At 49.3% G+C, this 26,302-nt stretch overlaps 7 protein-coding genes across 7 annotated transcripts; 2 read left to right on the forward strand and 5 right to left on the reverse strand.

Annotated features, from left to right (window-relative positions):
* The first annotated feature begins 69 nt into the window (after nt 1–69).
* Nucleotides 70–3,157, forward strand: BC939DRAFT_416296 (uncharacterized protein). Its single transcript, XM_051553006.1, has 6 exons — nt 70–1,156; nt 1,307–1,663; nt 1,772–1,858; nt 1,957–2,034; nt 2,125–2,262; nt 2,340–3,157. The coding sequence occupies exons 1-6, from the start codon at nt 166–168 to the stop codon at nt 2,930–2,932; spliced, it is 2,244 nt and encodes a 747-aa protein (XP_051407302.1). The 5' UTR covers nt 70–165; the 3' UTR covers nt 2,933–3,157.
* Nucleotides 3,158–4,150: 993 nt separating this feature from the next.
* Nucleotides 4,151–4,894, reverse strand: BC939DRAFT_402834 (phosphatases II; the record flags this gene model as incomplete). Its single annotated transcript, XM_051552699.1, has 2 exons — nt 4,151–4,285; nt 4,373–4,894. 2 exons carry the CDS (start codon nt 4,892–4,894, stop codon nt 4,151–4,153), a joined length of 657 nt encoding a protein of 218 aa, XP_051407303.1.
* Nucleotides 4,895–5,127: 233 nt separating this feature from the next.
* Nucleotides 5,128–6,392, reverse strand: BC939DRAFT_466512 (uncharacterized protein). The gene is made up of 3 exons (XM_051557651.1): nt 6,009–6,392; nt 5,475–5,699; nt 5,128–5,345 (listed from the first exon to the last, which is right to left on the reverse strand). The coding sequence occupies exons 1-3, from the start codon at nt 6,114–6,116 to the stop codon at nt 5,223–5,225; spliced, it is 456 nt and encodes a 151-aa protein (XP_051407304.1). The 5' UTR covers nt 6,117–6,392; the 3' UTR covers nt 5,128–5,222.
* Nucleotides 6,393–6,402: 10 nt separating this feature from the next.
* Nucleotides 6,403–9,690, reverse strand: BC939DRAFT_335343 (uncharacterized protein). Its single transcript, XM_051551632.1, has 5 exons — nt 9,460–9,690; nt 8,752–9,384; nt 6,879–8,582; nt 6,693–6,764; nt 6,403–6,589 (listed from the first exon to the last, which is right to left on the reverse strand). Exons 1-5 carry the CDS (start codon nt 9,539–9,541, stop codon nt 6,489–6,491), a joined length of 2,592 nt encoding a protein of 863 aa, XP_051407305.1. The 5' UTR covers nt 9,542–9,690; the 3' UTR covers nt 6,403–6,488.
* A 1,496-nt stretch (nt 9,691–11,186) lies between these two features.
* On the forward strand, nt 11,187–15,423 carry BC939DRAFT_507550 (uncharacterized protein; the record flags this gene model as incomplete). The annotated part of the gene is made up of 3 exons (XM_051560893.1): nt 11,187–11,963; nt 12,061–13,350; nt 13,447–15,423. 3 exons carry the CDS (start codon nt 11,187–11,189, stop codon nt 15,421–15,423), a joined length of 4,044 nt encoding a protein of 1,347 aa, XP_051407306.1.
* Nucleotides 15,424–15,575: 152 nt separating this feature from the next.
* BC939DRAFT_335406 (uncharacterized protein) lies at nt 15,576–24,464 on the reverse strand. The gene is made up of 8 exons (XM_051551634.1): nt 24,184–24,464; nt 23,525–24,097; nt 23,304–23,417; nt 22,768–23,205; nt 22,579–22,667; nt 22,333–22,486; nt 21,863–22,251; nt 15,576–21,773 (listed from the first exon to the last, which is right to left on the reverse strand). The coding sequence occupies exons 1-8, from the start codon at nt 24,346–24,348 to the stop codon at nt 15,803–15,805; spliced, it is 7,893 nt and encodes a 2,630-aa protein (XP_051407307.1). The 5' UTR covers nt 24,349–24,464; the 3' UTR covers nt 15,576–15,802.
* BC939DRAFT_335401 (uncharacterized protein) lies at nt 24,465–25,774 on the reverse strand. Its single transcript, XM_051551633.1, has 2 exons — nt 24,851–25,774; nt 24,465–24,757 (listed from the first exon to the last, which is right to left on the reverse strand). The coding sequence occupies exons 1-2, from the start codon at nt 25,680–25,682 to the stop codon at nt 24,582–24,584; spliced, it is 1,008 nt and encodes a 335-aa protein (XP_051407308.1). The 5' UTR covers nt 25,683–25,774; the 3' UTR covers nt 24,465–24,581.
* Between the last annotated feature and the right edge of the window lie 528 nt (nt 25,775–26,302).

The raw sequence follows: 26,302 nt of genomic DNA on the forward strand, positions 1-26,302 counted from the left end.
TTTGAGGTTCTCGAGTCACAATCAGCCGATCCCTTGGGGTGGTATCTTCCCAGATTTGGCTCGACCCCTCCGGACGAAGACACGATCATCACAGGAATTCACAACACGCTTTATTCTATCCAAAGAAATGGGGCACCAGGAACGCATTGGAACGGGGAGCGGCTCATGAACTCTCTACCGATGTGCCTGCAGAACTTGTGCAAGCTCCACCATGTCATCCGGGGATGGGTGGTCTCGCAGATCGCCGCACCAAGCATTTCATATGATACCCGGCTCGACCGTATGCAAAAGATGCTGGATGTTATCATGGAGAGTCGACGAGCGATGACAGGGTTCGGAGAGGATCACATCAAGTCTTCAACAACGACGCCGCTAGATCCCGGAACTACATCTGCAGCAGGAGTACCCTCGTTTGTCGAGAACGCTGTTGTGAGTGCTTTGATTAGTCCGGAAAGTAGGGCTTTTACTCGAGTCTGGATAAAGTTGGCAGCAGATCGGAAAGGGTCGGTCGAAACCCTCGAAGACGTATTGACAATACGGCGTGAACGCGAGTCTACTGCGGCACTATCGACCATATCAGACCAACCCATCACGACATCGCAGGAGTTGGTACCGGCTGTTGGATGGTTGATAGAGCGACTACTGGAAACATGCTGCTATGTCCGCGATATGTGCTATGAATCGCCTATGCTTGTGAATTTTGATAAGCGGCAATATGTTTATGACCTCATCCAGATATATACACGACGGCAGGAACAGTTGCGGAGTATACAAAAGGTATCGACACCCCTTTCTTCTTGGCTTGGTCTATCCACTGGTCCAAGCTCGAATTTGCCTATGAAACTTGTCCGCGAATCAGCCCAGAGGGAAGCCACCAGCCAGCGTGGTGGCTCGAACGGACAGTTATCCAATGCCACCAACCTATCCGGAAGATCCTCGCGACCCATCAAGATCTTTTCAAGACTTGTGGCTCTACAGCACGAAAAGGTGAAGAGGGACCAGAAAGAATATGAGAAGCTGGAGAAGCAGATCAAAGACACCCAAGGTCGGATCCAGAAGGCTCAGCAGGAACAAGCCAAGAATCTGGAGAAGCAGATCAAGCTGGAGCAGAGCCGAAGTCGGGTCAAGAATCAACTCCTAAAGTCGACCTTGATGCGTGCCATGCGGCCCATCTCCCTCGCCATCACCAATTCTTGGAGCAGTGCGACGACAACAGTCAGCAACGCCACGGCAATTGGAAGCGCCATCAGTGGGAAGGTGATGGGTGGAACAGCCGCTGGGGATGCGGCCGATGCTCTTGGGGTAGCCCATCAACGTTCGATCCAGCCACAGCCACGGATTGTGTCTAGAACAGGAAGCATATATTCACTGTCCAACCCCAAATCCGTCCTGGTCATCAATCTGATTAACTCGACCTGTTCTGTCGCATACACATATACGAAGCGCGATTTTGTCTTCAAGATTATCACAGAGGAAGGTGGTCAATCGCTATTCCAGGCGCTAGACTGCGATGATATGCTGAAGTGGATTAAGATTTTGAACGAAGCCGCTGCAGAGGCGACGGCGAAGAGACGAACGCTTTTGGAGAACGAAGAAACGATAAAAAGCGATATGGAGGCAGCGCAGCAGATGCAGGATGCTCCGGTGGTTGTGGAAAATGAGCGTAAGGGCAGGAGCTCTGGTAGGCAAATTGCGCCCCCCTCCCCCCCCCCCCCCCCCAAAAAAAAAAAAAAAAGGCGAGGCACTAATAACGTTTTATGCTTTACCATAGTATTCGGCGTGGAGTTGCGCCATCTTATGAGCGAGGGGAATGTTCCCCTAATCGTCGAGAAGTGCATTACCGAGATTGAAAAGCGAGGTACAATTCGGTGATATTTTTTTCCACACATTCCCCATGAACGCACGCCGTTTTCTCGTTTATGAACTCACAGTATGTTTTACTGAATTGCTCGTCAGGCCTTGAAGAGATTGGAATATATCGAGTACCTGGTGCTGTCTCTGCCATCAACAGATTGCGACTAAGCTTCAATTCTGGTGAGTCCTCGTACATGAAGGGGCAAAGAGATGATCTTTATCCTAATGTTGCTGTTAGTTAATTAGCATAAACGTCCGTCATCTTTTTAGGCTCAGAAAACGTTGACCTGGACAGCGACGAATGGAAGGATATCAATGTCGTTGCTGGGGCTTTGAAGCAATTCCTGCGCGAGTTGCCCGAGGCTGTTATGACCAGTGCTCTGTACGATTCGCTGATCGCGGCGTCCGGTAAGTTGTATGCATGCTCTGAGGAATTGACGCCATCCCATTTCATTTGCTGATGCCCTGTCGTTTTCTCGAAATAGCACTGGAAGACTATGATGAGCGACTGTTGACTATGAAGGACTTGATTCGCGCCCTTCCCACTCCTAACTACATTCTCTTGAAGAGAGTCATTGAACACCTGGAACGAGTTACAGACTTTGAAGAGGTCAACCACATGTATGCGACCAACCTCGCCATTGTCTTTGGCCCAACACTCTTGCGACCTGGTGGCAACTCTGCCAACTCGTTCGCAACATCGATGAAAAACCTAGGCCACCAGCAGAACATTGTACGCAACTTAATTCTCCAGTACCATTGGCTCTTTGATGTCGAAGATGAGGAAGGCACCGGGGAAGTAGAAGACGAGGAGGATGAAGAAGAAGGAGGACTAGGAGAGTTCCCGGAGATCCTAGAGGATAGCGACGAAGGCGATTATGAAGGTGATGATGACGATGACGACGTGGGCAAAGTAGGAGATACAGAAACGGAGGTGCAGAAGAGCAAAGACGAGGATAAAGTGGTGGTCCTATCGGCTTCACAGCCAAACTTTCTGGTAGCGGACATCAAGGAGGCCGACAAGGACAAGGAGAAGAACTCAAAGAATCAGCGGAGGAAAACAATCATTTTTAGATAGGGCCGGAAGAGCTTGCAGTTCAGATCCAAAGGGCACAATAGCATTGTACAAATTTGGGGCGATGAAGACGCATGCATTTGTTTCCCATCGCCATTGACATGTAGTGTGAAGTTTAATGCCGGCACGAAGGGAAAAAAAAAAAAAATAGGGTGACGACGGCATGAAAAAGTACGGATAGCTGAAAAATGGACTACGGATGCACAACCTCAAAAGGGGAGAATGAGGTGCGTCGAAGGAAGGGGCGTGTAAAAAAGAAAAAAAAAAAAAAAAAAAAAAAAAGTATGAATAGCAACGAGATGATACTCGGACACGGCTGCATCGGAACCAAGACACAGCAGAACAGAATGTTATTTTCTTCGAGTGATAGACGTGCGACTTCAGAGAACCGCTTTCGACGCATTTCTAGCAAATTGGGGATTCCAGACGGACACTTCGAACCTGCGTTAAAGCGATTTACTCTGATGCATTAGGAAGTACTATGTTGAATAGTCCTGCTTGCCCTCCTCTCCAAACATAAATATTTACTGGAGCCTTCAGAATTACTGCTTCCGCAGCTAAAACGCGTTCAACGCAGGACTTGTGAAGCACAGCACGCGCAAAAAAAAAGTGAGCCTTATTCTTAAGGATAAAGCAATGAAGCACTTTAGGCTTGATTCGGTAGTGGCTGTGCATTTATTTTTAAAATGTGCAGAATGGGGAAAGAACTAACTTTTTAGCAGAGTGCTGCGATGAGGGGGAGCAAGACAGAGGACGAACATGGCGCATAGAGAGGAAAGGGAGGTCTACATCTAAAATAGCGAGGAGTACACCTACATAAAAGACTAAGCATAGCACAAATGCGTACATCATTCTGTTTTTCTATTCCATCGCCTACGCCCTTTCTGATAACCGTCCAACGCTTCCTAGTGCTTCTTTATATGGCATCATAAGACAGTTCGCCGTTTTAGCATGGATTAGTGAGAAGGTATTGAGCGCAGGCCTTCACAGAGTAAATAAGTAAAAAGTTTATCAAACACAATATAACTTTACAAGACTTCAACATTTTTCTCTTTGAAATGAACTATGCCCTCTTCGGCGGCTATGGTTATAATGACCACACCCTTTCAGCGGAAATGAGGTGCCTGACGTTCCCTATGAGAGACAAGTTGACGATGAAAGTAGAGTAGAACAAAAAATCAGCTCAAGCGCGTAAACCAGTCCATCATCTCATCATTTTTCTTATGCCAAAGACGCATCTTGTCCATACATTTCCTCATCGTCATCATCTTCTGGAGCAGACCGCCGCATGGATGTCCTCTGTTCCTTGGGTTGAGATCCGACTGTCTGTATTGCCGTGTAGATTGGTCCATATTCCTATATATACATTAATAGAAGAGGATAAGAGCACTGTATGCGAATGCTTTTAAGTGAACATCTGTTCTGTTCTTTCGCTATCCATACCTCGAGCTGGTGCCTGAAGCCAGGGTTAGGATTCATACAGAAGCGTTTGTTCTGGACGTATCGGTACACGATCTCGTACTCCATGCCTGTTGCTTCCATCAGATAGGCGACCACAAATGCCGGCGACCTCGAGATACCGCTCATGCAATTGACAAGAACCTTGCCATTTTCTCTGAAGATCGCCTGGTCAATAAATTGCTTGACTGAGGGAAAAAGTGTGATGAGATTTTGCGTGGCAGCGTCCGAAATTTCTAGTTGGAGATACTGAAAGTGTTCTGGGTAATGAACCTTCAGAATCCGCGATTCAGAGACGTCCCAGAGCGAGACAATGTGGGTGATGCCAGCCTTTTTCAATTCCTCGAGATTTCGAGTCGCGGAGTAGGGGCCGAGGAAGATGGAGGGGAGGATCTCTTGCATTTCTCGCCGCTGTTCGTAGCGCCATTCCAAGACAGGAACGTTTTGGCTGATGAGCTGACGATACAGGCCCAGCTTCTGAGTTGTATTATCCTGCTGCTCCGTCATTCGCCTATAAGGTGTCCTGAGCTCGTAGCGTTCCTTGCCTAATCTTTCTGACCGGGAGAGGTTGTGCTGCGTTATATTTGGGGGATTTGGCGAAGGTGAACGGCTCGACAGGTGTTCAGGGCGAAGGTTGAGGAGTAGGGGAAAGTGAGAGAACTCAGAAAAGAAAAAGGGCGCCACCATTTTCCTCATTTTTTGCCACCATACCATTATGTGTCGCCCCTCACATCCAAAACTTTGCGTTTCCAAATATCGTTTATTCGAAGATTAGTGCAGCGACCGTGAGGAGAGAGAGAGAAAGGAGAGATATATTTGAAGAAAGTAAAGGTCCTCACAGAACGTGCTCGCCACGCAGCTTCTTCTCGGACTTTTGCATGATCTTCAGGAATTCCTCAAGAGTGATGCGACCATCACCGGAGACATCGGCTTCGTGAACAATCTCATCGACATCGGCCTAGATGTATACGCAGCATACAACGCGAAGATACAGGTCAGTTAGAAAAATTTCGCGATTAATAACACTTTCGTGAAGAATGAGTCCATTTATCGTATGCGCATTGCGAAAGAAAGAAAGGGTCATTACCTCCGAGAGTGAGCTGTTGCCAAAATGCTGAAGGGCAGTGCGGAGCTCGGCAGCAGAGACATTACCAGAGCCGTCCTTATTAATTGACCTGAACAGGGCGCCATAGGCCTCATCAGAGGTTTCGGCACCCTTGTGGTTTTTAGCCATCAACGCAATGAACGCCTTATAGTCCACGGGTTGCGTGGGAATCTTCACGTTCTTGGTCAACTCGGGGTCATTGAGGAGCTGTTATTTCGGATATAAAAGAAAACATTTAGAAAGTAAGGCATTAGGAGGCGAGTAGACCAGCACTCAGCAGCACTAGGGATCCATATACTGCTATTACATATCTCAGTATAGACATCGATAGAGATAATAAATAAAACGAGCCATTGAAGTATAGCCAACAGTAGCATTTGGTACCATATGTCTCAAGACACATAGCATGTAGGTCTGCGATGAAAAGGTGGGGGTAGAGTAGGACCATAAACATCCGAACGATAGATGCGTTGATGGGATATGAATAGGGCAAACTGAGTTAGAGTTGTTACTTGCAGCAAGGAAGTCGGCGAAAGCCTTGGGCTGAATGACACCAGAGTTGGTGGGGTCGAAGAGGGCAAAGGCCTCCTTGTATTCGATTTCCTGGGCGTAAGTGAGAGACATGGTAGTGGTGGTGATGGCGATGGCAATGGCGATGATGATAAAGAGAAGTGCGACTAAAAACAAACGGCTGCCCCAGCAATAGCAATCACGTACAGGACGATATTGTTTAAGATTCAGGAACGGAGCACGTTCTTTCAAGCCTGTACGGCCTCAGTCCTGGGAAGATCAAGCGCGTTGTCCATGTTTCCGCTGAGATATTTGGGAAGAGTTGTAGGCGAAAGAAAATGCCGGCAAGGGATCCATCATGCGAGGGTTCATTCTCTGATTTAATCAGCCAGCGCAAAGGTAATCAAAAACTCTTTCTCAATCAGTCGTTTTTTATGTATTCAAGCCTAGCCAAGCGTGGGAGAACTAGTCAAATTCCCGCAGGTGCTAACGATAGTGCACCGGACACGAATTGCCATGCTGAAGCCAGCTGTGGATGCAGTGCCGATGGTATGTGCATAGACAGTTCAGTCTCGCTACTGTCCGTCCTACATTGTAACAATGTAAACACATTCAGAAAGTGAGAACACATTCCTGGACGTACAAACGGACCTTCTATTAAACGAAACAAAAATGTGTAAAGACTCTTACCAGCAACGAACTCCTCAAAGCAGATTGCACATTCTTGATCAATCAAAGGAGAGTCGGCCGGCAGCTTGTAAACTAAATAATAATAATAATAATAAAAGTAATAAAAAAGATACAGAGCATTAGAAGGTTATCAAGAGAAATAAAATGGGTCGACTATGGGCAGTGAAGAGACCAATCGTATCATACCAACGTAGCGGACAGGCCCACTTCCTTGGCCCGATTTACCCTCTAAACAATCCTGTACATGGGCTTCTTGAGCCGGTTTTCCACCTTCCAAGCCCGCTAGGATGGCTCCACAAACAGGACATTCGCTCATCAGAGAGCTGGAGCTGGCATTCCGCACCATTGGTACCGGGTGCAAGCTTGATGAACTCGAACTTCTGGAAGAAGAGTGCGACCGATCTGGAGCATAGGCTGAGCCTGACATATAAACTCCCAGACTACCATCGTTATGCGCGGGCGCACTGGATGCGTAACCGGTAGGGTGCGATGGGGCGTCACCATGGAGCATTCGGCGGTGTGCCTGTTGAGGTCCAGTGTTATGCTGTACCATGCCTGATGGTGAACCAGATCCCAACCCTGATCCTGATTCCGATCCAAATCCAGACGCAGCGCCAAGGCTTAACGAGCGGCCGGGTCCCAATGCTGTATAGCAAGAGTCGCATACGCGATAGCTCTGAACGGTTCCCCTTCTAACCAGCATTTGGTGATTCAGGTACGCCTCGCTTGAGGTAGGATCGAAAACGACCATGGATGGGTGCAACATTGCCCGATGGCTCGAGCAGCGATCGCAGACTACGTGACCACAACGACGGCAATGATGTCTTCGTAGCCATAGTGAAAACTTCCTATGGCACTCTCTGCATTCAATGGCTTTGTGGTCCGATTCCCATTTCGCCTCCACGACCGGAGGCTGTACCTGGCGGGGCTGTTGACGAGGTGATGGCTGAGGGGTCTGCATCGACTGGATTCGACTCGAAGACGCCCTGTCTTGACTTGGGAAGGCATTAGGCGTCGGGAACGAGGTCAGAGGCTGCCGCAGATACTGCATAGCTCCTGTGCGACCATCCCTACTGCTGCCTTGGGCCTGTGATGGCTCTGACCCCGGCTCTGATTCCGCTCTCGTATTATTTTGAGACGACATGGCAACGATTGATGTTGAAGAGGAGGAAGGTGTCGCCGGCCTTGAAATTCGTGTCAGGCGAGTAATCGGGAACGGTTCAGCTTGCACTGTTGCTGGAGAAGCATTAGTAATAGCAACCTCGGGCACAGGATGGCTGGGAGCAGGAATAGGTATGCTGGATGATTCAGAGTGATTACTTGTAACCTCACTCTGCAAAATGTCGTCGTGATTTGGTGTATCCAAAGTTGTTGCATCGAAAGTAACTGCTAGATCCTGATCGTCTCCCATCGCAACAGAGGATAAAGTGATTGTCGAGAATTCAGTCTCATGATCGTTCCCTGGGTGCTGCTCCAATGCCTCCTCGCCTTCCAAAGAAGATTGCCTCTGTGGGTCTGCAGCCATGCCGTCTGGAATATCTGTATACGCGTTGACAATGTTAGTAGTGCTGGCAAAACTACCATTACTTGTTCCTTCAGAGTGGGCATCGGCATCGCTATCTCCGTTCGGATGATGATGAACCAGCTCCTCAAGGGTTGCGACATCTGATGGCCGAGATTTCTGAAGGGTTAATCTCCGTAGTTCACTGCCTGATCCAGAGCTGCCTTCTGATGAACGGGAAGCAATTTGGGGTCGGGGTGTGTCCAATTGGCGGAAATCTCCTAATGCTGCTTTTCGCTGGTTAATAGAGTCCGCTAATTCCTCGGCATGCTGCAGATACTCCTTGACTATATCCGAGGCTGTTTGCTTAGATACAGAATCCTTATCAACTAATAGAATTATAGAATAATATAGTAATAGAATAATATAATAATATAATAATGGAGCATTGGAACAATGGAATAATACAATACAGAAACATTAGAAGTTGCAGCGGGGTTATACATCCAGGGCATTCTTGAGCCGATGCTAGCAAATGAAAAGGCACGGCGCACTTACATTTGATGCCGTTGAGCAGTATCTGGATGGCCTGACGGTATCTCGCAAGTTCCTGCTCTTTATCCTTAAATCCATCGTCTAGCCTCAATGCAAGCTTCGCTCGCTTGCTGTAATTTCCAGCCATTTCCTGAGCCCAATGGGACTGTTCAGCTTTCACTTCCTCAGGAATACCTCCCGCCGTAGTGACTAAATCCATGCGTTTCTTCATCACCCTTATCCATTTTCTGCGCCTCACCCAGCTGCTGCCGGAGGTTGGGGGCATTGCCGACCACTGCTGGTTCACATCCGTCAAGGACTTTCCGTATTGCCAACCCTCATTGTCGGTATTAGGATCCGTTTTGTCGACGACCCACTCTGTTAGCCAAAACCACCCGCGTTGCATATTCGGTCTGGTACTTGAGGCTCCAGAGGCTGCAGCAAGGGGCAGATGGACGTCGTCCTTTGTCGAGGGTCGTCCATTGGGGAGTGACCATGGACCGCAAACATCCTGCTGAGTAAGTGCGCTTGCAGAAAACTTTGGGGCCATGAGTGAGAGCGGAAACGAGGATGCTGCTCTTTGATTTTCGTGCACGGTCATCAGAACTGTGCTGTGAATAGCAAGAGGGTCGTATATTTCTTCGGCAGAATGTTCCTCTAGAGTACCGAAGAGAAAGGGTCAGATCGCTGAATCTCATTACCGAGCCATTGAGATACAGTGACACCACCTACCCTTCCACCGCTGCTTTTCGCTACTCTGAAGAATGTCGCAGAGGTATGCTTCGCTGTTTGCGGCCGCGACATCGTAAGCCATCTCTGAAAAAGTGTTTTTGAGTAACGGGTTCGCTCTTGCGTGGTTTAGAAAGTATAAAACCAGAGGGATGTTGCCTTTTGAAGCGGCGTTAACTAAGTTTTTGGGACCACCGCGAGCGTATGGGATTAGTTCTGGGCGTGGGAGGCCAAGTTGAGAGCGATGATACAAACGCAATGTACAAAATGCTGACGGGCATATTGCTTGAATTACTTAGTGAAGTATGTCCCATTTTGCTTCTAGCATTGATATCGGCCTCGCCTTTCTCCAGAAGCACCTGTGCAATATCGATAAACCCTTTTGAGCTCGCATTGTGAAGGGCTGTCCATCCATCCATGTCTCGCTGGTGTACGTTGGCGCCCCGCTTCAGTAAAAAACAGACGATGGAGTAAAATCCCGCGTAAGACGCTTTGAGTAACGCAGTCTAAAAGGAGCAAAAAAAGGGTGTTACAATGCAAGGAATTTACGGCCGCGTATTTGCTGGACATTTAAACATGCGTACCTCGCCTTCGCGATCTTGAACATCCACACCTGCTCCCGCATGATCAATCAGAACCCTCACGACCTCATCATGCCCTCGAGAAGCTGCGAAGTGGAGGGGGTTCATGCCTGTCGCCGAGGATATGTTGTCAATCGAGTCCTTGAGCTGCGGTGACTGGGTCAAAATATCTTGCACCAGCTCTGCCTGGCCATTGATACAGCTCTCAACAAGCCTGGCCCACAAGGCGTCGTCCGAAGATCCCTCTGCATGGTCTACACATTCCACAGGAATAGCTTTTGAGACGGAATCGCGCTCAAATTCGTTCCTGGCTGGCGCGAACGTGCATGTTTCATGTGCGATCCTGCTGTTACTACTGCTTCTGCTACTGGCGTTCAAAATATCGACACCCGCGAGTGGGTCTACAAAAGAGGTCGAGTGAGATTGTGTGGAGGTTGCGGGGTTGTCGATAGCGACCGGGACGGGCAGCTTAATGGAGTTGAGATGATTGTCCCCGTATAGGTCGTGGCTCTCACCAGGCACAGGCGGGTGCACAAAGTCTGGTATCGAGCCAGGCGGAGTAACGGTGGTAATCATGGCCTTTCTATATGCTATGTCGGCTTTATTGCTGTTGATGTGGCAAGGAGAGGGCAGGCGCTACAAGATACATGAGACGAATCGCAGCATGAGAGGCCATGAAGTCGAAGTGAATAGTATGGACACAGCATGGCGTAGGATTGTGTTTCAATGTACCTTGTTGCGGTCTGAGCTGGGTATCTAAAGTGGACCAGGGGGAAAGACAGAGGATGTGTATAAAAAAAAAGTATGAGGTGTAATGAGCAGAGGAGGGTTCGAGATGGGATGCGAGCTGAAGTAGGAGGAGGAAGCCCTGGGTAGAGCGAATGCATTCCACATGTTCGCCCTGTTGGCACCATTGATCGTCCAGCACGTGATATCAACTCTTTTACCGCTGACTCCTTGCCTAATTTGCCTTGCCACCAAACACATCCATTCATCCCCTTCTGCAATGGTTCTCTACTGAGTTACTCTGCCAACATCAGTCCCCTAGGAAACTGATCCACACCTTCAGCAACCCTATCGCCGCTTACAGGAACATAAGAGCCAAACGAGGACGGGACTTCAAGGGGATAAGATAGATTTGCCTCAACCATGGCTGACCATGTCTTGAATCCTCAGCCTTCACGCGGGCCGCTGCAAGAGTCCAGGAACCATAGTAACATTCAGCCCTCTCGGCAGTCTCTCTCCGAAAAACTAAATGGGCCTCTTGGCACTCACGCCGATTCTTCTTTCAAAGTGGGCCAGGAAAACATAATCCCGTTGACATACGTCTCATCCACCAACTTTCTTGTTCGGAAACCCAGTGCAGGGCACGCAACAATTGTTGGCGATAAGGGTTCCCAACGAAACAGGATTGCGCTGCAACAGAAGCCCTTCCCTGGTCCAAACCCACCCAACCTCAAGGACCGCCATGTCTTGACTCAATCTTCGTCCAACCCATTGCTTAAGGTCAGACAGCTTACCACTGCCCCCAGCGCGAACTCGACATCATTCAAGGACCTCAAGCCCGAACAACCGACTCAATCTCAGGCTGCTCGAGGAGACTCTGTCACCAAAGCAGGACCTCGCACCCAATTGTTATCCCTTCCCAAGGCAGCGTCACGTTCTCAGACGCAACCCCACCCTCAGGCTGTACCGCGTCCTCCCCAATCGCAGGGTCCTATCTCAACGCAACCTCATCCTAATTCTCAGTTGCAATCACAGCCCCAGGTACCAACGCAACCGACTCAGCCCACACATTATCCGCACGGCACTGTCGAATGGATCCAGAGTCTAGTTAAAGTATTACCGACCTTCAAGTTTTACTTTCACAATGTCGACCCTCTTCAAGTCAAGAAATTTGCAAAAACTCTTGCAGTATACAACGCCGTAAGTCACCATGCTTAGTCTTTCTGATGGGATCGATGAAGATATGTTCACGACCGTTAATTTTACACACCGTATATACACTGTCGTGATTGCATAGACCGTAACGAAATTCTTTTCGAACGACGTGACCCATATTGTTACTACCAGTCCTATACCTAACAAGGATACCATTGCGCAAAATAAGCATATCAATCTAAAAAGCCATGCCCAGCCTCAACCCCCAAGCACCGCCCCGGGGAAGTTACCTCTCAAGCCGTCAACAATCACGCCCTCCCCGAGTGCCGAAAACAGCATTCTTGTGAAGGCGCTCAGCTTCGGTATAAAGATATGGAGCCTGAATCGGATGATCCATATTATGGGGCCTCTGTTGATCGAGCCGTTGACGCAGAACGAGAACCGAAATCTACAGGATTATCTTCAACACGAGAAGGTCTATGGGTTGACTACAACTCAGAACGACGATGCGTATAGACCGGAGTACCTTGTCCTCAGGAGAAATTACGTGCTGGTGGAGGATGTCACAGGACATTTCCAAACGATCTTGGCGTATGACTATCCCAAAGATGCCGAAAAACCCTATCCGTGGCCAAGGATCTATGTTCAATCTACCCACAAAACACCCTTCGTATGTATCGACAATCGATCAAAGGACGCGAAGGATACAAAAGAGGTTAAAGAGAGCAAGGACGCCAAGGATGCAGCCAAAGATGCAGCCAAGGATACATCCAAAACCAACGACAATCACAATCACAATGATTATATCGCCGACAATAAGGAGAAAGGTAGCGAAAATGGAGAAGGATTTCCTCGAAACACGACTTCGAGGCCCATTTTACAGAGATCGCCATCGGCATCCGTTCTCGCTTCAGGTCTCGTCAATTCGATTACCTCCAACATCGTTTCGACAAGTTCAGCAGTCAACAAGACGCCGGCTATGCATGGCATTCGGAATATACAGGATCCTATTCTAGAGCAGCTTGGGAAGCGAGCCCTCAACGCCATCAAAGGGGAGGCAGGCATAGTGCCAGATATCAAGAAAACAGAGTTCGTGCGTCCAGCGAATGTACTTAAGCTGAGCAAACACAGCATACAATCAAATTCAGTCTTCAGCAAACGAGAGCCCTTAGGCACCATAGACGTCAATGTAGCCGTCGCAAGACCAGGGCGGCCTGCTATCGCACCATTAGTGGCTGTCACTTCAGTTGAGGCACCGTCTCGCCAAAGCGTCCCAACCCAGGCAACCAGGGAATTACATGGACCGGTAAATGAACACTCATTGAAAGCCAATACAGTCAAGGAGCCCTCAGTTACTGCTACCGTCGTAAAGGATTATCGCAAGAAGGGCTACTGCGAGAATTGCCGAATGAATTTTGGCGATTTTGATAAGGTATGATATGGAATTTTGACAATGCTACATGGCTGCGCTATTATACGAGCGTGGCTAATGTCATCTCCTTCATTTCCGTCGTCTTTATCGGCGCAGCATATTGCCTCAGCTGAGCATCGACACCAAGCGCAAGAAAGAAATAAGTTCGAACAACTGGATCAGCTTTTACACCTTCTCCAGCGGAAACCAAAAAAGCCAGTATCACAATGTAGCGTCCATGACACAACACAGGAAGAACGGCCTTCAAACTCGCTGTTGGAAAACGTGGAGAGGGCAGGCAAAGCAACCGGAATCGACGGTGATGGCAACATTATTGCGAAAGCATCGAGAGATCGCGAGACAAATGCTCTAAAGAAGGCCAGCGATCAACAAGAGCCCCGGCAATCAGGCAATCACGCCTCAGGAAGAGGCACTAGACACCCATCTGATAGAGTGGTTGCTGACTTGCAGTGTCAGGAGATAGCCAGAGTCGCAGTGAAAGACAAGGCTAAGGTCATCGATGCTGGCGAAGGAGGCGATAGGACTTCAATCGAGACCTGTGTGAGGCAAGTAAAGGCTGAGACGAAGATCCAGTATGAGCACAAAGGAGAGGATGATCAGCTATCCTCGGAGATGTTAAGGCTAGGTGTATCGGAGACAGGCGAAGAAGAGTGTTCGACACATGCGGCGGACACTGCTATCTTGACACCAGAGACTATATCAAATACGAATCCCAAGAGCGTGGATGACACATTTGTGCAAACGGATACAGATCACAACAATGGATTCTGGGCGCCGTTTTCTGACAGAGTATACGTTTCAGAGCCTAATCCAACGAGTCAAGTGGCGACCGATATTACACAGCCGGACGACCGGTTTCTGGAGGATTCAGCTATTGGTTCACAGGTGTCAGAGGCCACAACCCCTATCTGTCTGCATCTACCCTCGACTAGCGTGTTTACAGACGGGGCTGAACCAGCAGCGACTCCTACGAAGGAGGACTGTGCATCAGAAGGATCGAGCGAAGGGGACAAAGATGGCTTGGAGGATGCTGTAAAGCTGCTGAAATCGCCGAGTGCCGGTAGAGGCGCTTTCGCTAGAGCCCAAGGCGCCGATCTGAGACGAGGGTTTGCATTTTCAGGCATCGAGACTGTATCGGCGCTCGGCAAGGGTTCTTTAAAGCGCAAACTGGAGGACATCCTGGCGGAGGAACAGGCAGCAGGAAGGAAAGAAGCCACAAAGGGGGCTGCCATCGACCTACCGAGCTCAACGGCGTCTGTGATGTATGATGAAATGCTGCAGTCGAGGCTTTTGTTGCAGCCCGCTCCTCGCCAGTACCAGCACCCCACCCCACTACGTCTCGCATCGCTAAACCATGCTTCCCAATTTCGACATCCTCCGACATCGCCATTGCCATCATCACGCTTCTCCTCACCAACCAAATTCGAACTGCATCAGGGACGCGACCATACACTACTACCGTCTCAGCCAGATCGGCATGCTGTTGACAGATCTCATTCTTGCAATGGCACTGATTCTGGCAGTCCTGTCCAGATACACCCATACTATGAAATGAACGGCAGCCCTCGAGGCGTACATCGTAGCGATGGACTACCGAGTACATTGCCCGCGTCGGGCTACAGTGACAACTATAGCAGCCAGCAGCTTCATTATGCCAATCGTCGAGAGGATAGCGTCCGTGTATCAACCCCACTTCGTCAGGCGACTTCGAGTTTCCAATACCAGTATGATGTTCGAAACAGCAGATTTGGATCGCCATTTGCATTAATGGAATATCCCGACTCCTCGTCACCCATATCTTCGATGATGCCTTCTGGATTACAGCCGCCTTTGGACCCGAACTACTATGGCTCTGGGCCGTCATCTCCATCGCGCTCTCCCGGCCAGCGAATAGTGTACCGCAACCAGTTCTCCGTTATGTCGCATGCAGAACAGGAGCGCGAGCGCTGCTATCAGCACTACCATGGAAACCAACTGCCGGAACCAGCTGGACAAAAGAAGTTGAGGGGCGGGTCTAGTCTTCCGGATGAGTTTGATGAATACGGAGAGGGCTGCATGGTTTTCTTTGAATAGAATATTTACCTCTTGTACACTAGCGTTTATTCGCGTGATCAAGGTTCATGCACAGGTGGCGCAGTCGCACAGCTTCAATGCACAGACGCCCAGACCAAGAGCACAAAAAAATATATATTGCAAATGCTTTTTTTTTTTTTCTAAGTTTCAGTGTTGCTTGTATGACCAAGTGAATGCGCTTTTGTATTCGAAAAGCAAATTCATCTTCGGATTAGGGGTATGAAACTTGCTTTGTCGATCTGGAGTGATGGTTTCATTAGCAAATAAAGTACATGGTCATGACTGTCTCTATATTGAATTCGTGTACAGGAATGAATGAGTGAATGAATGAGTGAATGAATTAAGTAATTAATTGATTAATGGACCCTTGCTTGATTCTTCAAGGGATATTTCTTTTTTGGCTGCCCTCGGTTCCTGCATCGACATTGAGTCCCAGTCCCACTATGGCGGATGGTTGGCTGTCTGGAGCGTTGCTCGACCGACTCTTGTACGGCAGAGTCATTTGAACAGGCGCAGAGGAACTTGAATCGAGTTCCTCTTCTTTTTCCTCTTCTTTTTCTTCTTTTTCCTCTTCATCTTCTTCCACAGTTGCCACAGGACTGATGCTGATCGATGAATAGCCCAGAGTCCGGCTCGCACCTTGGTTTGTCGAAGATCCACTGAGCCCAGAAGTTGATGATAACAAGGATGGACTCAACGATACTGCCGATACTGTAGACGTCAGCTGCGGGGGAGGCGAAGAGAGCGTGATGGATAGGATTGGGGGCGTGCTCATACGAGCGGGCGAACGTCTTCCCTCTGAAGCAACCAGCGCAGCTGGGTAAGTGGTTGAGATAGGAACATTATTAGTGCTACTGCCAACACCGGCGGTGTTATCCATGGAAGGTAGCCGCTGGAAAATCACACTCTTGGACCGTCGTTCCTTAGCAACGTTGTGTGGAGATGACCCAACCCTGTAAGGGGAAACATCTTCGGATTCTGGACGATGCGCACTCGTCCGGAACAGATGCTCCCCGCCATCCAGCGCCGATGGAAGTGGATGGATGGGAGATGGAGCGAGATAAGATTGATCCTGGATGGTAATTGAAGGGGTTGTTCGACTGGGAACCGTCAGACTCGATGTGCTGACACGGGCTTGATTATTTGGCTGGACTTCAGAGGCTCCTTCCGTCTGGTGTCCATCATGCTGCGTAGGTTGGTATTCATCGGTGACAGCAGCCATCTCGGTTGGCGGGACGACCGGGATAGCAGCTGTTGCTACACTACCTGAGGCAGCAGCAGTAGCAGATGGAGGCGGTGCATAACCGATCGAAAATACCGAAGGGAAGCAAGCCAGAACGATCCGTGTCTCCTCTTCAATGTTCTGAATAAATATCTTAGTCCTTGCATGAATGCACGCCACCCTGTAATTTTCCTGCTCCTCGGACGAAATACTCGGCCGCCTACCAAGAGCTATCCCTCCGCTCACCAAACTGACTCCGTCTTCAGTGTTCCGACTATCCATGCGCCTAATTAGATGCACATTGTGCTGTGTATGAGGATTCGGACTTTGGACAGAGGCTGATGGTAGCTCGGCTGACGCCTGAAGTTGCGGACTAGGATCTGCTTTTGGCGGTGCGGTCGTGATAATCCTTGGCTTTAGAATGCTGCGATTCTTCTTGACTGGCATGCAGGGGATGCCGACTGCTGTCAGGATAGCCGATGCTGGAGAGGATGGCTCCCCAGCCTGCTGGTTTAGCGCAGTCGGAGGGTTGCCAAGAATAAAGCTGCGTCCGCCACTCGCATTTTCCGAACTGCTCCAGGGCGAGGATACGCCCATACTGCTCGTAATGACGTTCAAGGTGGGTCTACTGTTGGTTTCCGGAGTGGTCCCGGGTACAGTTAACGTCATCGAATGTTGGGCTGCTGATGGACTCTGTATTGCTGAGTCCGGCAATGGCAGCGCTGGCGCCTTGAGCGCAGCCTCTCTGGCCAAAAACATAGATCCGAATCCGGGGCTGACAGGCTGTCTCTCGTATTTTCCTGGTTGTAGAAACTGATGTTCGTTGTTGTGGCTGGAACCTACGTTGGGAAACTGAGACGAGTCCCGTCGATCGGTGTACCGAGCCATAGACGGCGACAGGCCAGTCGATACCAATGCCGTCCTCTTTTCCGGATACATGGGCACTCCACACTCCGTAGCCATCGTCATCCCATCTGAGGATGTATTGAGCATTGCCCTGACGTGAGCTAGAGATCTGTTGGCACGGTCGACAAGGACTTTTGGCAGAGTATCCTCAGCATTCTTTGCTTCAGACTCTGTTTTATGATGCCTGCCATGGCCACGCAATTGAGTTCGAGGAGTCTTGGGCATCGTGGCGTTCACATTGCCGCCTTGTTCAGAGGTCTCAGACATGAAGCTGTGCTGATGCTGGTGTTCTGCGGAGTACAAGTGAGGCGACATGGACGTTGCAAGGCCCTGAAGCGGTCTCTCGATCGCTGTGAACGCACTCATGGTATGAGTGGGTTTGCTCCAGCTTTTCCACTGCTTCCGGCGATCCGCCCGCTGCTGTTGCCCGACAATCTCGGAGTCTCGGCCATGAAAACCTTCGTTTGTTCCACCATCGCCTCTGAGATGCAATGGCGACATCCACGGCGATGACCCTCCAGATGCAGAGTTGCCTGAAGGAGGAGCTGCGGGAGAAGGCCAATAAAATGCTGGGAAATTTGGTCCCGAGCTATTAGTTGATCGACCGAGACGCGCTGACAGTGCCTGGGACTGGTGATCCTTCATCAGGCGAAGTTGATCCATAAGAAAAGGACGCATCATGATCATAAGAGGTACGCGACTGAAAAGGATCGTCTCTGCAAATGTCCAAAGTAGATATCCAAGAGCAGTTGCGGGGACATTTTCTTTAGCGACGTTGGGACCTAAGACAGGTATTATGTCGCTTGTGGAACGGAAAAACCCTGGGAATGGAGATAGTCCGCCTCCCGTGTGCCTCACATCGGGTGTGCGGGGACCATCCAGACGTGGAGTCGCAGGAAAGGGAGTGGCAATGCTGGGCGAGGATGGGCCAGAGCCACCATGGCTAGTTTGGTGGCCATGTTTCATGGTAACTTGTCCCAAGAGAGAGCTCGTCAAATGGGCATGGACCGAAAAGTAACGCTTCACGATGTTGAAGATATCCAGCCAGCAGCCAGGGTAGTATGAAAGATATCGCTCTGCTCGGACAATGATGATACGAAGTGCAATGAAATCCACCAAAAGTCCTGGAGACGCATTCATAGTGTGCTCTGGCTGATGATGTTGGTCGTCCACGGGTTGGTCATCCTTGTGTGCATGAGGTGAGATTCTAGATTGAGCAGGTGTTTGGGACATGACACTGGCGGAGAGCGGCAATCCGACAGAAGGAGCGAGCTGCTGTGGCGACATCGGTCCGGATACGTCGAAGGATGACCTCTTCCTGCCCACCCTGGCAGCATTGAGGACCGGAGCAAACAGCCCTGTCGTCCGGGAGGATCTCCGTAAGGCCGGGTAGTACTCAGCAGCCTTAACGGTGAGACCAAGCATCCTTAACCAAAACTGCATCTCCAAAATGTCCATGCAGTTAGATTGAAAGCGAGTTTTGAAGCGGAGGCACATTGGGACAATGACGTATGCCATGAAACGAGGTGTTGGAGTAGCTTGCTCGAGTTCAGAGATCGTGTCCATATCCGCGTTACTGATCATTGAAAGGATCAAATCCACTAGGCTGCTGCAGAATTTGGCCTGAGAGACATGCACGGAATCCGTAATCCAGTGGCCTTTCGCAGCCAGTGCAAGACCTGGACCGACAACCCTATCATGGAATACATGGGCCAGCTCGGGATATCCTCGCAAATATCGTCGGTCGTCCTCCGCAACGAGCAATAGTCCATCTAGAAATCCAGAAAAATCAATCGACTTGTAGTGCGTTCGAAGAAAGCCCGCAATCTGGACCACCAGATACAGCATTGCACGACATCCCTGTTGCAGGCTGTGCGCCGAAAGAATAACGCTACGGATATAATCCTTGACCCACTCCATGGTACATGGAATCTTTAGCGATGTGTAATCTTTGACGATGGACCGTACTAAGCCCGCCATTTGCTGGTGCTGACTGTCCGCCAATTGACCGCCACGATCGCAGAACAACTGGATGAGACACAGAAACTCATGTTTGATTGCAACACGATCATTTTGGGCCCAGGTTTTGCCCTTGACAGCTTGGTTCTTAGCCAGAGGACTCGGGAAGAGCGCGAACCGGCTGACATCACATTTGCCGTCCTCAGTGTCTTGAGTTTGCCTGGGAACGACAGGAGGGGGAACAAAGGATTGAGGCAAAAGCGGTTTCGAGGATCTGGCAAATTTGGAAATCGCCTCGATAAGGCTATCCAGTCCACTGGTCATCAATTGTGGTTCTCTTTCCAGAAAGAATGGCATAATTTGCCTTAGAACGCGGACAAACTGCTCGGATCGAACGGAACCAGGATCGAAGGCAATGACTGCAAGAAACAGCTTGATTGAATCAGCAATGGTAAACTCCCGCTTGTGAAGCAGGTTGCTGCTTTGAAAAAGTTTCGAGTCCTTTGGAATGAAAGGGGACATCCAGTCTGGAATTGCGAGTTGAGGTCCGCCATAGCTGCTGCTTTCATGATAGGGCTCTGCTAGCGATGGAACTCCAAGGGCTTTCGAGTGGTAGGTAGTCGTCGGCTGGTGAAGCGCTTCCAAGAACCCGAATAGACATGTTGCCATAATGTCCGCTTGTTGGCTGGACATGTTGCGTAGCATCAGAGGCACGACCGCCCCCAGACTCTGGAGAACGAACGCTTCTTGATGAAGCAGATAAAACCGGTAGAAAGCGGCGTCGATTGTGTCCTGCACAACGCGTATCGTCGAAGAATCGCAATAGATCTTAAACAGAGCTGGAAATATTAGCATATAGCCATTCTGCAGCGCGAAAAAACGCCTGAGACGAGTTGCTGCCGTGATATAGATATCCAGTGCCTGCCCAACAATGCCCAGGTCATCACCATGCTCCAGCAAGATCACGTTGACGCCGTTGAAGATATTCATGAGTTCTAAACGTTCGGCGTCATCCTTTTGCATGCGCTGAATCAGATTGAGAATGAAACACAGCCAGGCTCGTGCGCGCAGAGATGATAGACCACGAATGCCTCGATCCTGAAGTGACATGGCCGTGACAAAACGCGTCTTGACCTTGAACACGTCTGGAAGGTACTGATTATCCTCCAGCTTGGGATTGATGGCGGATTCCGACGCATCGAGTCTTGGCATCCTGCTAAATCGACCAATACTGTTCTTGATATCGGGAGCCTCCAGAGGAAACCGGACGAGAAAGTTCGTCATGAATTGGATCTGGTTGGTGTTGATAATTGTCATCTGGAACAACTGGCGAGGGACGGCCAGCAGCGCTAGAACGTTGCCTGTATTCGAAAGTCCGTGAGGAAACATGGACTCGGGTGTGATATTGGATCTGAACCAGAAACGACCCAGGTTCGAAAAAAAGACGTCGATTTTGTTCCTCTTGAGATCCTTGAAGACAATGTCATTGGTGGACGACACAATATCAGCCAGGAGGGGAAGAACAGCCTCTATCATATCCATTCCTAATGGCCTCGAGCTCCTCTGATACCACTTGAGCAGGCCCAAAAGGTGATTGAACAGCGCAAAAGAGAAACCAGGTGGCAATTTAGAACTTGAACTGAGGAGCAGATGGAGTCGAGAGATAAGGGCCTTTTGTCGCTCCGGTTTTGCCTGAACAATTTCCGCAAGCAGCCATCGGACAAATACAACCGGCTCGTTTCGGATATAATTGGAAAGAAAATCGATGGCTGCTGAACGGACGCCAACCGTGCTGTCGTCCAGCAGATCAATAGTCGCCATGTTGAGAGAGTTGAGGACTGGAACCAGCACAGTAGCGTGTCTGTCTTTAGGGATCACTGTGTGAGTTCGCCCAAAGTTTGTCTTGTTCTCAAAGTCTTCGTCTAGATAGCCGGTCCATGACAACATCAGTGGCGTCTGGGCACGCCTCATCATCTCTTTCTCGAGTCGACCTCTTTCGCCCCACCCAAGTTCCTCGAAACGGTTTCGAATGTCGACAGGAAAATTGCCAACGCTCTTCAATTCCGTTAGCCATCGCGGCTCGTCCATCGTGTACCGGTTGCTGCCAACTTCAGAGGAGACGAATGGGACCTGTACGTTTATGGCGCGAAATGGACCTCGTGCAGAAGGGTCAATGACGTACGGCTGCAGCAATAGCTCGTTACGATGTTCGAAAATAGCACTGAGCCTCTCCACAGTCGACAGACGTTTGAAGGGATCCTCACTATTGAAGCGGAGGAAATTATTAAATGTTAGCTATTTATAATCTGCGATGAGTAATGAAATCAACCTACATATTCTACCGCAACATACCTGCTCAAGTCGCGTGAGATTATAGAGTAGATCGTTTTGGGCGCGATATCAGCGCACTTGACGAACAAAAACGCCGCGGACGACACCACTTTAGGATGAGACTCAAGTAGATAGACATTCCACAGTGGTTCAATAAGTTTGAGGTACTCGCTGACTTGGATGGCTGAATGGACAGTGATGAGCAGCTTCAGAGTCGCCACTGTTTCGTCCATCCTGATATCCCCCATTCGGCTCAGTCGTTTCGGCTGCAATAGAACATTGCTCTTGGCTGGCACGTTGGCGGTTTTGGATAGCTCTGTGGTGCTTTCGCGTCCCTTAGTCGTATTTGAGTTCGTCTCGTTAGAGTGATTAGTTGTATTCGTGACCTTGACGGTATATCGGTCTTTTCGCTAATGTTTAAAGCGGGATTTTGTGAGGATGGAATTTGATAAGGAAATCACCTCCCAGTTATTAAAGATATTGCGGCATACCTCGCCCACTAAACTGTCCACGCTGCTATAGATGTGCTTGATACGCAGACGCATGGTTTCTGGGATGGCATAAGGACCACCTTTCGCGTTTCCTGCTCCTGCCGGCGCCTTATAGTTGATGGCCCAATCTAGTATCCGTGGAAGCCAGCCGGGTCTGCCGTGTAGAGAATAGATGTTAAAGAAAAATCCGCTGTAATGTGCCACAATGGATAATCATATCAAGCTCGTCTGAGCGACGGCGCCTACCTGTGGATAGTTTTACACAGCATACGAATCTCGTAAAAAATCCGACACTGCAAAACGCGCATAGGCCGGGGGACAAGAATTTTCTTTTCCTAAAACAGATGGCGATCGTCATTAATATATGCTGAATATCTGGCACCGGCTGTCTTATAACAGCTTAGAAAGAAGGATCAAAGATTATGCTATACATACCTTAGACAAAAGGTACAAGCCCAGCTTCCTCTCCAGGTCGATCAGAAACATTTTTCCGACCTCGACTTGATATTTGTCCCCGCTCCTCGCGAGCCTCTTGATTGCATAGATAAATTCTAGGACGATGACGCATTGACCAACAGTGCAAGACCCCCACTTCAGCGTCTGAGTGTGAGGATCGTTCCTTGGTCGTTCAGGGCCAACGTCCGTCATGGCGATGACAGATAACATATCGGCATCCCTCATATAGAGATCTACTAAGCCCATATGTATCTCCAAACAGGAAAGGACACACAGGTAATCCGTGACAAACTGAGTGGAATCTGAAGCCACGCATGCGATCATGGGCTTGTAGAATGCTGCACGATGCACTGTAGAAAGTTGCCGCAGTAGCCTCGACAAACGCTCGCTCGGTTCTGGCTGATGAGCGACAAGCTTCTGTTTTAATTAAAAAATATAAAATAAAATAGAATAAAAAGGTGTTATAATTGGATCCAAGGACAACAGACGTGTATACAGAATATGCTTAAACATACATTGAAAAAGGTGTTCAGCGTCGCGGCTAGTATGGGTGAGCTCATCTCGTTGACGGACCCAAGAACAACCCGATGGTATAAGCTAACCAGCCTCCGGAATGATATGTTTTCGACCTAGAAGGTAAGACTTGGAGTGTTAACAGACTCTGTTCATAGCAATGAAAAATAAAAATATTAATAAAAAATGTAACAGAGCCCATCGACATTTGAACCGTCGTTACCTCTGCCTTTAGTTGCTGCGTAATGATATCTCGGTGCCCGTTTTCCCAAAGAGCATCAAAGTAAGACCGCGCGCGCTGTAGTAATGGATTTGAACGCTCGCCCATTGTGCGGTTTGGATCATGTGGTGGCATTGAGCGCGCCTGGAAATATTCCCCGCTGACTTTGGGGCTGAGGGGTGATCTTGGGGGCGTCCTTGAGAGATTCTCTGGTTCGTGTTCAGTGGATACTGAAGCGCGAGGACTTGCTTCTTGGATATCTTTTGATATTGCCAGGTTCTCCGAGAATATTCTCTCGTGTTGCAGATCCTCAGGGAACTCGATGGAGAATATCATCAGGACAAATTTTAAGAGCATCGCAATTGCATAATCGGAGACAAACCCGCTCAGTCCAGCTGGCGGAAGATATTCCTCAAGAATCGTTGTCAGATCGAGAATAAGCGACCTTGTTGATTCCGATCCGTCCATGTAGGCGACGGGGGCGCTCAAGACCAGCTCGCTCGCCGCCTGCCCAAAGATGAGCACCGCTTCATCCAATGCCAATGGATACTCGGAGACCGGCTCTACCCAATATCTCTACGAATATATAAGATAAGGTAGTTAGTAAGCATGAAGGATTTACAAAATGCTAATTTGCATATATCCTGTGTATCGATTCTTACAGGTATCATCTCATGGACCAGATAACGGACCATGTCGTGATCGCGCAATCGTAAGCATTCAATAAGACCCTTTAGAAAGGCGGCCTGCGCGAGGTACTCCTGCAAATGCTGATCACTGCCGACGTTCTCGCCGATGCCCAAATCTCCGATGCGCATGCGATCCATCACGCTTGTTACCAGCGTAATGATTCGGACGTCCTGAGTCTCCTGGGGGTATTTCGCCTGCTCGCTGAGTAGCTTTACCAATGATGCTAAGAGTGCCTGAATATTCCGTGACGATAGCGGTACTGTTGCCGTGAGCGTATTGGGTCTCAGAAGCTCCTGTATAGTAGCAATGACTCGATCCTTGAAGGGAAAACAAATGCCAGAATTTAGTCCGCTGATAAAGCCGCCTCACATCAACAAAGCTTGTGCAGCCCTTGCCCCGATTCCCATACTACCTTCTTGCATGAGTATTTGAGTGAAAGGAGACTAAGACACCAAAGCACATCCTGCATGTCTTCTGGTTCGCTTTGCAGTGGATATTGCTGTCTCATCTGGTCAAACAGATTTAGTACAGTGGTGGAATCGACACCTGTCCATGACAACATTGCACAAAATTAATTTCCGTGAAAGAATGAGCTTTCTGGCGTGGTATCCCTAATGCACCTTGAATAGCAATACATACGGGACAATGGCTCTGAGCGATCGGCTTGCAGCATCCTGGACATGGCTCGAAGAATCTCTGTTTTACAAGGAATCTCCACCGTAAGACTCTTCCATCGCGTAAGAATATCCGATAGCTCCTCGATGAAGGTCCTATCCACAGCATTCGCTTCCTGAGTTGCCAAAAGGTTGTATGGCGCTCCTGGAATCATGCCTCTTGTGCCAGTGCCGATCCTTGCCACTGCTCGAGATCTCGGTTGGGTCTGCTCATTGCTATGCCTAGACAATGCCTTTTCAATTTCCTTCTCCATCCTTCGGAGCTGTGTCCTTTGAACGACAACTGTCCTGAAGCCAAGTACGTTACGGATTCCACTGGAGACGGTCCCTGAGCTCTCTGCGGGCGGATAGGTCCTCGACTGATCGGTGCCTTGCGCCGTGGTAGGGCGCAAGGTACTGCTTAGTGGAAGCTGCTGCTTTAAGTCTAAAGGCGTCTGGGCACTCAGAGAAGAGGGCTGGGACGTCAGGCTGGTATGTACGATGTTATCGTTGCCAATCATCTTTTGCCGCACTCGGGCCCAGTTCCGATCTACGGCCCGTATCGACGCAGCAACTTCGGGTGGCCGTTGATCCTGCACTGGGTGCCGTGCGGAAGGGCGGGTGCTGTCTGAGGAGGACATGGTATAAGGTAACGCTGAAGGAGACTCCACTGCAGTCTGGGCCTTATCGGGCGCTATTACAGCCAATTGGGCTAGTATGCTGCTGCTACTATCGCCGTTGTCGTTGTCGTTGTCGTTGTCGTTGTCGTTGTCGGAAGGACGCTCGAGGTTGGAGTCATCCTCCTGGTTGAGCGCCATCAAGCCCTGAAAGGACCCTTTATCTCCTGTTTAGTGATTTCGAACGGAATAGTTATAGGAAAAATGACATCAATGGGTCGATACAATAAAATACGGTGGTTGTCGTCTGGATGTGAAGGAATGGTGTGCCTTTGTTTAGATCATGAAGCCGATGAGGGAGTGGATGGGATGTGAATATAAGTGTGATGAAGACGGAGGGAGTAAGAGAACTCAACTCAAGACTGACCATACACCTATACACGGCAGCTTGCTGCTCTCGGGCGGTGTGTCCCTATGCCTTTGCAATTCTAAATGGGTGTTTCTGCTCATTTCCCCAATGGATGCCCATTCTGGGTCTCTGCTGGCGTATCTTGGCCACTCGGCATATGTCTTCCACCATCTCTTCCCGCCTGCTACACATAGTCTATGCATTTCTGCATCGTGCATCATCAGGTAGGTATTGTATTTCCCCTTGGTCCTTTGCCGTCAATCCATGTACTGCGACTTAGCTTTTCCTTCAGGACAGCACGTTTAGCGTTGCACGAATCATCCGGATGTGCACAGCATTTTTTTTTAAGAGTACGTCAGGGCGGAACCAGAAAGGAATTCCAGTGCAGTGGTGCTTTGAGAACACCTTTAGT

The sequence above is a fragment of the Gamsiella multidivaricata genome (genome assembly GCF_025024155.1).
Source record: "Gamsiella multidivaricata strain RSA 2152 chromosome Unknown BC939scaffold_98, whole genome shotgun sequence".
Taxonomy (NCBI): Eukaryota; Fungi; Mortierellomycota; class Mortierellomycetes; order Mortierellales; family Mortierellaceae; genus Gamsiella; species Gamsiella multidivaricata.